The sequence below is a fragment of the Micropterus salmoides genome, unplaced genomic scaffold (genome assembly GCF_014851395.1).
Source record: "Micropterus salmoides isolate LMB-PRFRI ecotype aquatic unplaced genomic scaffold, ASM1485139v1 Ms_hic_scaffold_4, whole genome shotgun sequence".
NCBI classification, from domain to species: Eukaryota; Metazoa; Chordata; class Actinopteri; order Centrarchiformes; family Centrarchidae; genus Micropterus; species Micropterus salmoides.
In genome coordinates, this window is record NW_024043372.1 from 40,464,176 (window position 1) to 40,479,390 (window position 15,215).

The window sequence follows — 15,215 nt, forward strand, 5'->3', positions numbered from 1 at the left end:
CGTGTACAGCAAAACGGTCAACGTGTATGTGAACCCTCTACGCAAGGCGCGTTGCGTACTAAAGGAACCAAAGGGGATCCAGTTGATGAAACCCTGGGTATAGCGCGGACGAGGGAATTGCTTGAAATACATCTCTGTTAAAGCCTTTGCTAAGATAGGCTTCGTTCTTCATTGGCAACGCTTTTACATTGATATCGTGTGATTGAGTTGTGTAAGATGATTTTCTCTTCTATACGTTCGTTTCGTTGTAAGGTCTCTGAGTATGGGCCGCACTACACGCACATCCGGTAGACGCTGTACTATAAAGATACGTGCAGCTGGGAGGGAGCCGCAGTGGGTTCGAAGACACCGAGAAACGATGGGGGCGCATCTTTGCTTCGACCAGGATACCATTCAGTACCAGCCTATGTCAGCGCTTCTAACATGAGACATCTCGGTGTGTGGGCTACCGAAGTGGAAATACAGGCGACCGCGGATTTCCTCGGGTTGTCCATATATACATATTACGAGAACCGCTGGCTTAGGTTTCTCGGCAAAGGCTCACAACTCCTGAAACAAGGGATATATTTAGAGAACATCAAAGGACACTACGATCCGGTAGTGTGCGTGAAACGAGGCTCCTCCTCGCTCTGTTACGGATACTGTGTAGTGGACGCCCGTGCGCTCGTGTACTGTAACGCGGAAGACTCGCGTAGGAGAGACGCGATGATTAGAGAAATCCAAGAAATGGAATTTTACACCAGGGACCGATACGAGTACCTAGGCGATCCGATCACTGACGATTCCACGGATTCTGCACAAGATACAGACTCTCGGTCTTCCACTCCTGACCCGATGGAAGGAACCGAGTACGAGCAGAGCGAGGGGGATAGTGTTCAGGGTGAACAAAGTCGCATGCGGAGTAGCCCGATACGATCAGTTTTTCATCCGATGACTAATGCGCTCCGCATACAAGCGATGGTACAGTCGTGCGTTACCACATTAGGTAATCGATGGTGGGGTTCTGTCTCGGAGTACAGGATTGAAAGTTTCTTAAAACGTACGTCTGTGAACATTGGAGCAATTGTCATCTCTGCGTACAGAGGCGAGTTACCCCACGGCCTGTGTAGTGTTATGGTCAAGCTTTCTACGGGACTGTTGCGGTGTTCCGTGGTCGCTTCGGGGAACTGGTACAGATGTACAGACTTTGTACAACGTGAGTATGAGACCGTAAATGACCTGGTACACGCGTTGCAGGAGGAACTTGATTACGGATACCTGGTATCGGTGGAGGACCTTGACAATATGAACGCTGCAGAGAATGATTGGTGCGTACTCTCGAATACATGGCCATCGTTCATCGCGTGGCTTGGAGCTAGGTGGTGGGCCAATGCGCCTAGAGAATACATCGAATCGTACATGTTGAAACAGTCTAAGGACGGAATCTCAAGTGGTGAACCTGGGGCTATAATGGTTGTATCCGAATACACAGGGTCCGCGAAAGGTGCGGTGTGCGCGATACACACCCTGAGCAAGAATCGCGTGCATACTGCCCCGGTGCTGCTAACGCGAAACCGATACCTGTGTCCGTTCTCTAAACGCTTGTACGCGGACCCGATTGATATGATAAGACGCATCAATAGCTCCGTGACACGAGTTCGGTTGCTTAACAAACCGCCCAATGCACCCGTTGCACCATCCAGCGCGTTTTCCGTTTCGCATGTAGCCAGCGAAATGGCACAAATGTCCACGATACTAGGCAACGCTTGGTTGGGAGTACAGACCGGATCTGAAGACTCGCAATGTATACATGAACAGGTGCAGGATTTGATCATGCCTGTATTTCTACTGCAGCAGAACCAACATTCGTTTCCTTGCGTTGCGATACATTATACAGATACGGACCGTCTCGGATATCTGTTTCACATAGTACCCGTGATCGGAGAGAAATTCGTGGTCACCTTTGATGAGGTCGGATTTAACATCGAACCCGGTGTTCATTTCCCTCATGTGCAAGATGCACTGAATTACCTGAAAAACGCGCATCAGCTAACGTTCGAATACCAATGCGCACCGAGCGATCATACTCAAGAAGGACATGTCGATTCAACTTCTCTGTTATGAATAAACAAAGTGTATCGGACTAACCGAACACTGCAACGTAACGGTAATCCAGCCGAACATACATAATCTGATACTCACGAACGAGAACGCGCGAGATCGGTGAAAAACATTTACTAACCCTAACACGATCACGCGTGTTTCACGATAAAAAAGGACGCTACTCAAAAAACACGTACGCACTCCTCCGAGTACATACGCTTCGTATGTACTCGCAGCACTGCGTTGGGATCCAGTAACTGCTTTGTATATCATAACAGGGTGAACTGTGAGTGGTTCTTAAACATCACAAAAAGAAACGTGAGGACAGCGCGTCCTGGAACACAATATATTCAGCAACAAAACTATATAGTAAGAGAGCCGCCTTCATCCGTGTCTCCGGTTCTTGCTTTTTACTCTCATTCTCGTTTCTGTAACAACATGACACACGCTCTGCCGGACTCGCGGTACCTGAGTCGGATCGAGAAGCTTATGCGTGACCACTTCGATGGGTTTCGGTTAGACTCGAGTTACCAACAGCTCTCAGTTAATCTCGTGTTCTACACGTGGGTTGCAGTCCGGGCGTCGGCATCCCGGACGGTACGGTGCTGTTCAACGGCAAGGTCCTAGATAACGTGTCCCAGATCAAGCGACAAGCGATCATGCTGGAAGCTCAACGTATCCCAAGCGCAATCGTATACTCTCGGCTGAACCTTCCGGATCATGAAGAGAAGGCTCTCTTTGCCAACTTCCGCGGTGTTGGGAACCTCGTGCTGCTGTGCCTCGAGGACATGCCGCACTCGATACCGCCTAGCTCCTACTCGCAGAACTACGTGCCTGATTTGGAATTGATGGACCACCTGCGTTTGGCGGTGATCAAACACGCTCCCGCTGTGCTGCACGAGTTGAGACGTAAGGCCCTACGGGAACGCAAGGAACAGTATGTCTCGTTCCTAAACGGGAATGGCGGGAACGCAATCATGTACGCAGACATGGACATAGAGTTTACCGCCGACAGGGTGCCCGTGGTGTTCGCAAAGGACGGAATGTGCTCGTACCCGGACCTGAGCGCAGTCTTCACTGCCGAGAACTATCCTACCGAGAACCTAAGTCCCGAGCTCGTGAAGACGATGGAGAACCACAGCGGAGTGTTCCTGAGGGGTTGGAAAACCGTATCAGAGTACGTATTGAGCGGCAAAGCGTTTGAAGTGGCCATTGCGATTGCAAGGGCGCTGGGGAGAACGTACGTTCCTTGCATTGCTCGTGGAGAGAACAGTATGCTGCTGGTCGCGTACTCTTCTATACCCATGTTCAGTAAGCTGGTCCATGATGATGATATAATCGTGGACCTACACAGGAACGATACGGAGTTCTGGCAAGAGAACCACACTCTAATATACTTGCAGCTGCTACCTTACATGAAACACAGGGGCGATAGGACTTGGATAAAGCCCGATGATCCGGATTTGTGAGGAGCCGGGTTGGGACAAATGAGATATTATTACCAACCTATGTACGTGTATGAGTGCTGTAAAGGAAATGTCTATGAGTACTGGTCCTGTTATGAAAATGACTCGTTCCTAACATAATCTACCCATACACCCACAACCCGAAAACGAGAGTGTTCCGCTATACTGTACGTTGTTTTCCCTGTGATCATATGATTCTGTGTGTGAACATATTGAAATAAAAAGACACCATAATGGTACACGTTTGTACGTTGCTTTATTTCCATTATAGTCCTTATACATTCTCATCTAATCCGAAAGACCCACTGTCTAATCAGCGTGCTCAAGAATGATAACCCCATCTCCAGCTCGGAGATTGAAGGACCGAGGTAGCCTTATCCTGCCACGTATGACGAGCCTCACTCCAAGTCTAGATTCATCTTCTACCTTTCGATCTGATCTAGATTGACATGTGGGAGGAGGGACATACAGACTCCACGTCCTGCTATTAAAGGATATATAGTACAACACGTAGATCCGACTAACCACACTCTCCGAGGAAGACCTATTGGAACACGCAACCCTCTAATACTTACTAAAGTTCCCGGCGCAATTCTACGAAATCCGATCCCGAATCATGGCTCCGGTAACTGTTTTATATATCATAGCTATCGTAACATCAGCATACGCAGTTCCAACGGATCACTACTTTGACCAAACCAGTGTAGACTTCTACGATGCGAATACTAGAGCACGGAGAGCCGCAGACTCGGAGACTCAACTAACTGACTTGGACATGATCGACCAATCTTACTGCTACCATAACATATGTAAAGTCTTCGATACCCAGAATGTGACATACAGGGTTACCTTAATGAACCAGAATGAGGTCTACAAATACAAAGGTGACTGTATGAACATTACACTGGTTCGCTATTACGGGAAAGGTAAACCGACCGTATCAGTCTATTCTGTGGTTTTTGAGTGGGCATCTACGAGCATCCGTTCATTGCTAACCGCTAAATCATGCACACGTTACCGGTGCGGATCTCGGATACTGAAAGAATGCGCATCTGGACGGTATATGAATGACACCAGCATACCTATGCTCAAGAGGCCATTCTACGCTGCGTGTCCATTGGACTGTACCGGTTACAACAGAACCACGGGCGCTAAAGTACATTCGTTAGGTCTCAGTATACTGAATCCTAACGAGCGTATGTTGATGGATCCTACTGATGTTAATGTTCTACCTTTGTATCGAGAGAAGCTTGGAGAGATGGTTTAGGTCCACTCTATGTGTCTAAACATTTCCTTATACACAATATTTAACTGTGACCAATGGAAAATATATGTGTATCTGAGTTACCTGATCCATGCCGTTGTTGTTACCGTGTTACCTGATTACTCTCGTATAGCTGTACCCAAACCCAAGATCACTTGTGTGGCCCTAGTATCATGATGTATGTTCGTTTCATGTAATCGTATGATTCTGTAAGAATGCTTTGTTGCCTTATTCAGTACTATCTACTATTGTTTGTGAGCTGTACAATGTGTACGTTTGTTTATAATCATATGATCCTATGTGAGCATGCTTCGTTGTCCTATTCGTTACTATGTGCTATTGTTTCACTCTGTACAACGTGTATACCTATGGTTTCATACACACGTATGCTCCTGTATGGAAATATGTTTGTAGCGATATCGTTATTATCATATAACACATTGAAATAAACTTGATCACAATGGCACATGTGTTGTATGTTACTTTATTTGCAATATGCTCGTTCTTCTTCATTACACAACCCTAAACCAAAGCTCAGCCTTTAATCAGAGTCATCGAGGTAGACCACTTCGGTTCTAGATCTGCGACTCCACAACCACCAAGGTTGCCTTCTCCTGCTCAACCCGAAACCAAAGCTCGTCTTTTAATCAGAGTCGTCGAGGTAGACCACTTCGGTTCCAGATCTGCGATTCCAGAACCCAGAAGGTATCACCCGTCTCCTGTTACGTCTGCGGAGGCTCCTTTCGCGATTCGAATGTGGTTCGAGCCACACTCCAAGTGTAGATTCGTCTTGTACCTCTCGATCTGATCTAGATGTACAACAGGCACATACCCGTGCGGTATTTGGTTTTACGGTCATCTTGGGTACGTTTCTCTTATACCTCTGCCAATAATCGGGTTTAGAGTCTATGGGTTCATGAGTTAAGGTTTGTACTTGTCTGTTCGGTCTGTTCTCTGTTGACTCTTCCTGATCTTCAGTTGAACGCGGAGCCGGAGCAGATGCAATCTCTACATCCAAGAGGGGGTAAAACAGGTTCATGTCACCAGAACTCACGTTTCTTGTAGCCATGATGTTACCTATAGCATCTCCAGAGTAAAAGTGACAACTGACTCTCCGCTTGCACAACAGATAAATAGATAAGTTCAAGCACCCGTTCCCTTCCCCTTCGCTCTCTCGCGCGTGCCCCCGCTTTTAGAATTAAGACTTGGATAGACGCTCGGGATCTGGACTCGTGAGGCGCCGAGTTGGACCGATTACAAGTTACCACATTATGAACGTGTGTGCTGTATATGAAAACAATGTCTATGGTTACCGGTCCTGGTATGTCAATACGATTCTTTCCCAATGCAATGTACCTTCCCCAACGCTCGGTCACAGTCCCACTCAAGCGTGGTCACCCAGTACCCGTGTAGTTTCAATAAATGACATCCTGTGATACGTTGGTGTGACATCGTTCCGCGCTATGCTGTACTTTGTTCTATGCGATCATATGCTTCTGTGAACATACTGAAATAAACAGTCACCACAGTGGTACACGGCTGTACGTTGTTTTATTGACACTACAATTCCCCTTTCATTCACATGCAACCCCGAAAAGAGAAGCTCTATACAGCACGAAGCGGACCACTCTCAGCAGGTGCAAATGCTGTTAACCCATCATCTCTGCCTCTGTGTACGTATCTCGTGTATACGGAGCTTGTTACGTTTAAGATGTGTTGTATTTATGAAGCCAACGGTACCCAGCCCTTCTCGGCTGATACACAAAATAAGGAATCTCGTTGGACACTGCTACATTATAAGCAGTACAGATATTCCCTGTCTTGTAAGCCATGGGGTCATTTGCAAGGAAGTCAACCGCGTTGGCTGCGCGCATGTTATCCTCGCGCATCGTCGGAGGCAAGGAGGCCGTGACGCGGTACATGCTGGACAAGTTTCAGTACACGATTCCCGAAGACTATATCACGCTAACGCCCGATATAATAATGTACACCTGGGTTAGCGTATTCGGTCGTCCCATGCCAGCGGGGAGACCCGAGAGAGACACAACTATGTGGCCAGTATAACGCATCAAGCACGGACGATGCGAGACTACGTACATGTTCTATTTTATTCTAGGTGGAACATGACCAACGAGGAAGAGATGCTCGGTCAGGTCCGAGGGGAAAATCTAATTCCCGTGTGTCTCGAAGATCTACCCGATCTGTATCCACCGGATGGGTATAACTGGGTGGTGGAGGAATATAACAGAGTCTACTATATGGACTATCTGAGGCAGCTCGCCATGTACGAGGCCCCTAGGTTCAGAGACGTGGTGAGAGCCAAGTGCAGCGCGGAGCGCGCCTCCGTTTTGACTGGTAACGCGCTGATGTATGTGGACATGGATATCCGGTTTTACAACCCACCCCGGGAGTGGATCTCCCCTGAGGGCATGCTCACGTTTATGGACGTACAGGACATGGACATTGTGCGCATGGTCAGGCAGAATGATAGGGACTTGTACTCTTTGGACACGAGGGTGATAAATGTAAATGTAAATGCTCCGTACTTGTATAGCGCCTTTCTAGTCTTTTCGACCACTCAAGCGCTTTTACACTACATCTGCATTCACCAGTCACACACATTCATACACTGAGCCTAAGTGCTCAACGGAAACTAACATTCACACTCACTCATACACTGGCGGAATAGCCGCCAGGGGCAATTCGGGGTTCATATCTTGCCCAAGGACACTTCGACATGCAACCAGGGGAGGGATTGAACTGCCAACCTTCCGATTAACGGCCAACCCGCTCTACCTCCTGAGCCACAGCCGCCCCATGATAGAGCGGGCAGGCATCCAGGAAGAAAACTGTATGGTAATGGTCGGGTATGAATATGCTAAGCTGTTCCAGCGTCGCATTTCCGGACCCATGGTGCGATTCAACGTTCTGAGGGACGCGATACTGGGATAAACGCGATCATGTGTTTCTACCAACAGGCCTCTTGTATCTCACACGGGAAGCACTGGACCCACGGCTGGTGGGCCGCGGTGGATGAATATGTAGTGTAATGTGGTTGTCCATATACGTGCTAAAGTACATGCAATAAAGATCACAACTGTAACTCTCTGTGTTGTTTCTCACTCTTCTGGTGTCCGAAACGGGAATCGAGCCCGAGCCCGGACCCGCCAGCCCTTCGCTCTCTCGCGCGTGCCCTCCCTTCGCTCTCTCGCGCGTGCCCCCCTTTTAGAATTGGATTTTAAAAACGCCCCCTAGAGGGCTCACGTTACGTATGTGTGCTCGGATGAGAATGTCTTGAGCGTTAACCCTCCCGCTATCTCGATCTTCGTTCATCTCCTCCGTGGAGATGAACCATCTACCACGCGCACGCGCTCACACGCACGAAGGGCAGTACGGAAGCGCGCAGCTCCTGCACACGTACTTGCTGCAGCCTCGGCACGTGGTGAAGGTTTTGCTGTCTTTTTTAGCGGGGCATATCTGACACCGCTTCCTCTTGCTGGCTTGGGGTTTCTGCTGCTGCTGCTGGAGCGGTTCGGTTCTGTCACGTGACCCAGTTTCAGAGGGGTCCTCTCGCGAAGGCGGTTGTGGATGAGCACGAGAATGCGGACGAGACTCGCACCGAGCCCCGCTCGCGTTCGCGTTCGCGTTCGCGCTCGCGCTCGCAGCGGTTCTCACGCATCGGACCAGCGCGAGCGAGGCCTCGGAGCGGGGCAGCCCGCGTCTTTTCTCTATAAGAGGGGCCACGAGCGCTTTACCCAGCTGCTCGAGGAAGAACCTGCGCTTGTTGCGATGCCCGGACAGCCAGCCCGGGTTCGTTTCTCGCCATATCACGTAAGCGTTGTACGCGGACACGTCGAGTATGTTGTGGAACACGGCCACGGGCCAGCGGGAGGTCATCCTCCTGCAACTGTAGGTGGCCACCAGCTTGTCCAGGTTGTCGACTCCTCCCTTGGTCGCGTTGTACTTGAGCACCAGCTCGGGTTTGCGATCGGGGCGCTCGCTGAGTCCGCTCGCGGTGAACGATGAAGCTGCCGCTGAGGATGATGGTCCTGCGGTTCGAGAGCGCCACGGTAGCGTAGTCATCACCAGCACGTTCTTGTTTTTCTTCGGTACGTACGAGACCAGCGTGGTGGTTCTGTTTCCTCCCGGTCCCGGTCCGGTAGCGAACGCGAACTCGGAGGAGAATGCGGCTCTACCTTTAGCGGAGATGAGCGCGGTAGGGAGCTCGGGTCTGTTCTTCCTAACGGTTCCGAGCATGGTCAGGTTCGCGTCTAGGAGCCGCTGGCCGAGCTCGTAGGACGTGAAGAAGTTGTCGCAGGTCACGTTGCGCGGTCCGAGGAGGTCGGCCGTTAGATCCAGTACCACGCGCGTGCCTTGGTTTTTTTCGGGACGCGCGCGGGTCGCTGCTGAAGACGATAGACTAGTAGACTCTCCGGCGGTGGTAGTAGTGTTACAGGGTTTATTATCTTTCCCCAGGTAGACCTGCATCTTCCACGCGTAGCTGGATTTGGCATCGCACAGAATCCAAGACTTGATCCCGTATTTGGCCGGTTTGCTGGGCATGTATTGTCTGAAGGGGCAGCGACCTGGAGAGGAGAAGAGGGGAGAGGAGAGGAGAGGAGAGGAGAGGAGAGGGGATTTTTAGCTTAGGACAAATAATGGAGAAGCTGATAAACACACGCACGCACCCACGCACGCACGCTCTCTATATTATATTAGACTTGTGAACGGTGCTGTGCGTTTATGTATTTCGCGTTCCTTCTTTCTCGTAACACACATAAAAAGAAAAAAGAACCACCTAAACAACCGATACAAGCTAATAAACGGGCCACGCGATTAGCGCGATACCACCACGTACCTCTGAAGGGGACCAGCTGTTCGTCCACGGTGACATCGGGTCCGGGGTTGTACATGTAGGGCAGCCTGTCGGCCCACCTGTCCCAGAGTTCTCTCACCGCGGCGAGCTTATCCGAGGATCTCCTCTGCGCCCTCGTCTCGCGGTCGTCGAAGCGCAGCAGCGTAGAGTATGCGTAGAACGCTTTCAGTGGCATGGTCGCTCGGAATATCGAGCGTCCGCTCTCCGCGTCCCACAGGCTCGCCGCGGCCTCTCCCCGGGACCTGTACACGCCCGCGAGGATGAGGAGGCCCGCGTAAGCGCGCAGCTCCGCTTCGCCCATGCCCGCTTTCCACCACGGGTTGCGCAGACCGTAGCTCGTGCGCTCGGCATGCAGGTTCGTCATCTCCAAGACGAGCGCACGGATCGCGCGCGTAAAGAAGAGCTCGAACGCGGAAGGTATGTCGCTCACCAGGGAAAGCGCGTACGGGGTGGGTCCGGGCGGCGGGGGATTGGGGGTGCGAGTACGAGAAGTATGATGATTATTATTATTATTATGATGATGAGGAATATGAGGGGCAGCGGTCGCTGAAGAGACATCGCGCGGAGATGAAAGCTCCGTTTTTGGACGCGAGGTCGCTCCTGGGTAGTGGTTGCGTGCGCGATGGTTCTTCTTCTTCGTTGTCTTCTTCTTCTTCTTCTTCTTCTTCTTCGTTGTCTTCTTCGTTGTCTTCTTCACCACCACCTCTAGCCTCGTTGCGCGCCTGCGCGGGATTCTCCATGGTTACGGTCTGTGGCTTCGATGACCTTTGCGTGAACCCGCGTGTCCGTTAATAATAGGGTTACGCGCTCGGGGTTGGGTCAGTCTGACCCGCGTGGGCTTTGTTCGCTTATATATCACCCGGGTCAGCCTGACCCTAAAGGGCTTCGTTCGCTTTATATCACGCGGGTCAGCCTGACCCTCAACCCCGAGCGCTCGTAATAATGTCATCAAATGTAATGCGAACGGTTTTGTAGTGCGGCCGGGTCAGGATGACCCCCCATGGCAGGCCAGGTTACGGTAAACCGCATGAGCGTATCCTCTCGTAGCGTACGCGAGAGGGAAAGGGTGCTCGCGGGTCTATCTGACCCGATAGAAGACAAGTCTTGTTTTTGTGTTGTTTTTGTTTTGTTACTCGCCGGTCTTGTACTCCGCGGGTCAGGTTGACCCCCGTGTCTCTCTGTTGTTGCTGCTGCGGGTCACGGTGACCCAGACGGACACGCGTTTGGCTCTCTCTCCGGGTCACCCTGACCCTCCGAGGCAGGCCTACAACATCAGCTACCGCTCTCTTTACTATTCTCTTTACTATTCTCTTTACTATTCTCTTTACTATCCTCTCTACTTCTCTCTACCTCTCTCTGCCTCTCTCGCTCGCTCACGGACCACTCTACGCTCTCCAATCTGTACATTTCCCCAACAACTCGTATTCGTTCATGACACGTAAGCGAGAGAAACAGCGGCCTCCCGCGGGGTCACACGGACCCGGAAGGGTAGCGCGAGGGTTAACTGATTAAATTGTCCGTTCCCAGATAGCAAACATTATTGAAACTATGTTGAATCAGCATTCTGCTCTCAACGCTAATTTAATTGAATCAACATCAGACTCTGATGTTGATTTATCATCATTTTGCACCATTTTTAATATTGAAACAATGTTGAAATCATAGCTAACTAAAAATCAATGTGACTTCAATGTTTTCAACCAATATTACTATTGAAACAACTAGCAATAAACGTGATTTCAATGTTTTTTCAGCCATTATTACTATTGAAGACTCTGATGTTGATTCACCATAATTTTGCACCCTGGTTTAATATTAAAATAATGTTAAAATCACAACTATAAATTAACGTGACTTTAAATGGTATTTCAAACAATTGTTATGGTGTGGGGACAGAGTGGACCCAAACGCAACTCTGGGGATTAACAGCTTTTATTAGGGGAAAGAAGGGGTTAAGGGACTGGAGTTCAGGGAGAGGTGGATGCCAGGGAAATGCAGGCACGGGGAACCGAGGAGACTGAGACCAGAGAGCTGAGGGACACTGGGGGCCGTGGAACAGAGGATGCACGGGAGAACTGATCAGGGGGTTGGTGGAGGAGTGTGGTGGCAGGCTGACTAGGAAGGCACGAGGGAGAGCCGGGAGGACGCCGTGGGGGAAGCCCAAGGGGAGAGGGCAGGTGAGCGAGCCCAGCTGACTTGACTGAGGATGAGGGTGAGTGAACCTGGGGAGAGACAGACAGACAAACCGGGTTAGTGACTCAGGGAAAACCAAGAACAGGGAAAAAGATCAGTGGCACCGGGTAAGGAGCAACGACGATCAAGCAGCGATGGAGTGGAGAACCGCGGTAGATATGCAGGCAGGGATGAGGTAGATTGCTGGCAGGTGTGGCAGGCAGAGGAGGAGGCTGATGAGATGCAGGTGCGGGTCGTTGGCTGGGCTCAGGAGCGGAGGGAGAGAGAGAGAGAGCGCACGCGGGGAGGAGACACAAGGAGGCAGGCAGAGAACAGAGAAAAAAACAGGGATAACAGAATCACAGGCAAAAAAGGAGAAAAACCAGGACACTCACCGTCGGCCGGGTTGCCACCACAACTCCAATATTACTATGAAACGACGTTGAAAAGATAGCCTAACTAAAAATCATGTGACTTAATGTTATTTCAACTGATATTAAAAACACAAAATAGACTACTTGAAAATAGGTGAAAAATATGTCAGCCATAATGTTATGAAATAGGCTAACCTAAACATTAGGCTTAATCTAATATATAAATGACAACAGACAATTTACATCTGTTAAGAAAAGAAACTTTATTTATGTAAAAACATTTTTTTTTAGCTTTACTCCTGCTCTGGTGTTTCATTGATGAGTTGGGTTGAGGTAGGCACTGTAGACAGAGCTTGTGTAGCCTAATGGTAAAGGCACAGACATAGCAATCAGACATTGCAAAGCAAGTTGGGTGTTATTTGGTAGGGGTGGGCAAAAAAACAATTCTTAGATGCATTGCAATGCGGACGTGGAAGTTTCCAACTTATTACAAAACGTCCAAAAATTGATAATGTAATTTTGACCAAATGAATTAAGCGGAACTTGCGGAAGTGCAGTGCCCGGACCGTCTGTGGCATGCACATAATAGTGATGTGCGATACCACTTAATAGGCTGGTACTGCCAACACCCATAATATTTACATATTTTATTCCTAGTTTAATGTGACCTCCCCCTCCCGTTTCTGTATAGATGAAGGAAATAAAGAGTAGGCTTACCAATTCAAAATAATAGCTGCATAATGACAAGACATCAAACTACTGTCATATTTTTTAATTATAATAAAAATATCCTGAACTGCCGCTTCATAACATCATCATATTATTATTTTGACTTAATCTCAGGTGTTAAGTGAAGTTTGCGGTGTATTTCACTGTCTTTGCACACACATCACACACAGCGTCATTATTACCTTCACAGCTAAAATACAGCCAGACATGACTGTTTCTACAGTCAGTCAGTCAGAGTCAGTATTCAGTCGCGGGAAATGTAAAAGGCTGCAGCGGCTCACTTCAAAGAAGCTCTGTCAGCGCAAGCATGACTTTGACAGGCGGAGGGAAAAGTAGTTCCTATAGTTCCTATGAGTATAATTAGACCATCCTGGTAACAGTAAGATACTTATGATAAAACACACACTCACTCCAAATGACTGAGTTTAGATATCGATCCTAGAGCAGGAAATGTTGGAATCAGAAATATTGATACTTTATCGATCCGCATATCACTACTTCCTCCTGTATTTGGCAAACCACCGCTGCAGAATGAATACCACTCTACTAAAATGTCACACAATCATTAATATCAGTGCGCAAGTAATGATTTTAACTCGCACACTGTGAGAGCATGGTGACACTCTACGCTTGGCAGCCCCCTGCCTATCCTGTGTGTGACGCTGAGCGAATGAGAGAAAGAAAGCGGTAGAACATGACGGTGAAAAATATTAGTAGTAAGTTCTGTCTTGTAGTAAACGTGCAGTGTAGGTCACAGTGTGTCTGTTAATAAAAGTCTGTAGTTTCCCCAACTGCTGGAAAAGTGAAGGCTGTTGTCAGCGCTAATCTACCTGTACAGCATGTTTTTTGTTATGTAGCGTTAGCTAAATTAGTAAGGAAGTAATGTTAATTAGCTCAGCTGTATGTCATTACTAACTTACCTACTTGTCAAGGGTCGTACAAGGTACAAGCATAGACTTAACGGGTGCAGCTCTGTCCTGTACACATACTGTAACGTTACATCCTGATAATTACATTTCAGTTTTCAGAGGAATCTGACAGCTGGTTGTTAAAGAAATGAGGGACCATGGAGCTGAGGTTAATGAAGTAAATTAGGGATGCAAATTAATCCTTTTAAGCTCATGTTTCTTTTGGATTTTAATTCGCAAATTAAATGCTTAGTAAATATCCAGAGATCCTGTATAAAAAAAAATTATCATCAAGCATCAAGATGCATCGAAAATCGTTTTATAATCGCATCGAAGCCTTCTGAATCATAATCGAATCGTGAGCTGCCCAGAGATTCCCACCCCTATAATTGGGGGAAAGTTTTGCTGAAGGTGAAATATATCTAAACTATTTGTAGTTACAGGTGACTAACACTAATGACATAATTATGAATATGATATTCCATTTCTACTAATAGATCCCCCAAAATTTTATACACTGTACCTTTCATTCTTTATCTAGACTATCCACAATAGACATAACATTAACTGAAAACACAACATTAATATTTAAACAGACTGACTCACCAAACATGCACCTGCAGAGCACCATCTCTTTAAAAGCTTTTTTTTGTTTTGTCTGGTCCTTTAGCTTCTTTCCAGCCCAGTTGAGCCCAGATGCCAGCTCATTGGTCAGAGCATAGCTTAGCATGCGACGGACTCGCACCTCCAGTGTGGTCCCTCCGATTATAGCGAAGTGTGACACCTTTTAATATGAAAAGTATTTAGTTATGAAGTATACATTTATACAGTTTTAAGTGAGGTTAATGTGCGTACATGCTTATGTGTGTGTGCATGATAATTTTTTCTTCTTCAAAGATGATGTAGTAGTTTAGGCGTGACATTTATTGAAGTTAGTGAAACACGGATTGCAGTTTAACCAATCAGTGACACTTTTGTGAGTGAGAAAGAATTATATGACCATTAAGTAATTACCACTGTTTTCTTGGCCTCCTGGGACTGGAGTGTTGCCTCTGCATGGTCCAGCTCCTCCATAGCGTGAACAGGCAAATCTGCTGGCACAGACAGAACCCCAACATTCCGAGGTTGGCAACAACTACGTGACTGGCGGAAGGCCTTAAATTCTTCACTTAGGCCCCTCACCTCTGATTAATCTCTGCAAGGCCACATCTAATGACAAAATAAGAAAATTAAGGTATGTTAAATCTATATTGGTTTTGAAAAAATGTTTTAATGTGATTCAGTTTGGTTATAAGAATGTTACACTTCTCTAAACTAGCTAGATAAATACAGATGAAAGTTCTG

At 48.0% G+C, this 15,215-nt stretch overlaps 1 protein-coding gene across 1 annotated transcript; it reads right to left on the bottom strand.

Moving 5' to 3' along the window:
* Positions 1 to 8,184: 8,184 nt before the first annotated feature.
* LOC119886497 (piggyBac transposable element-derived protein 4-like) lies at positions 8,185 to 10,428 on the bottom strand. Its single transcript, XM_038697272.1, has 5 exons — positions 10,392 to 10,428; positions 9,671 to 10,234; positions 9,267 to 9,398; positions 8,879 to 9,215; positions 8,185 to 8,812 (listed from the first exon to the last, which is right to left on the bottom strand). Exons 1-5 carry the CDS (start codon positions 10,426 to 10,428, stop codon positions 8,185 to 8,187), a joined length of 1,698 nt encoding a protein of 565 aa, XP_038553200.1.
* Between the last annotated feature and the right edge of the window lie 4,787 nt (positions 10,429 to 15,215).

Excerpts from the sequence above, each read along its gene's own strand:
- LOC119886497 (XM_038697272.1), bottom strand. The coding sequence starts at position 10,428 with ATGGAGAATCCCGCGCAGGCGCGCAACGAGGCTAGAG. Across the intron at positions 9,399-9,670 it reads ACAGCTGGTCCCCTTCAGAG|GTCGCTGCCCCTTCAGACAA; the intron begins GTACGTGGTGGT and ends TCTCCTCTCCAG. Across the intron at positions 8,813-8,878 it reads GTGATGACTACGCTACCGTG|CGAGCGCCCCGATCGCAAAC; the intron begins GCGCTCTCGAAC and ends GAGCGGACTCAG.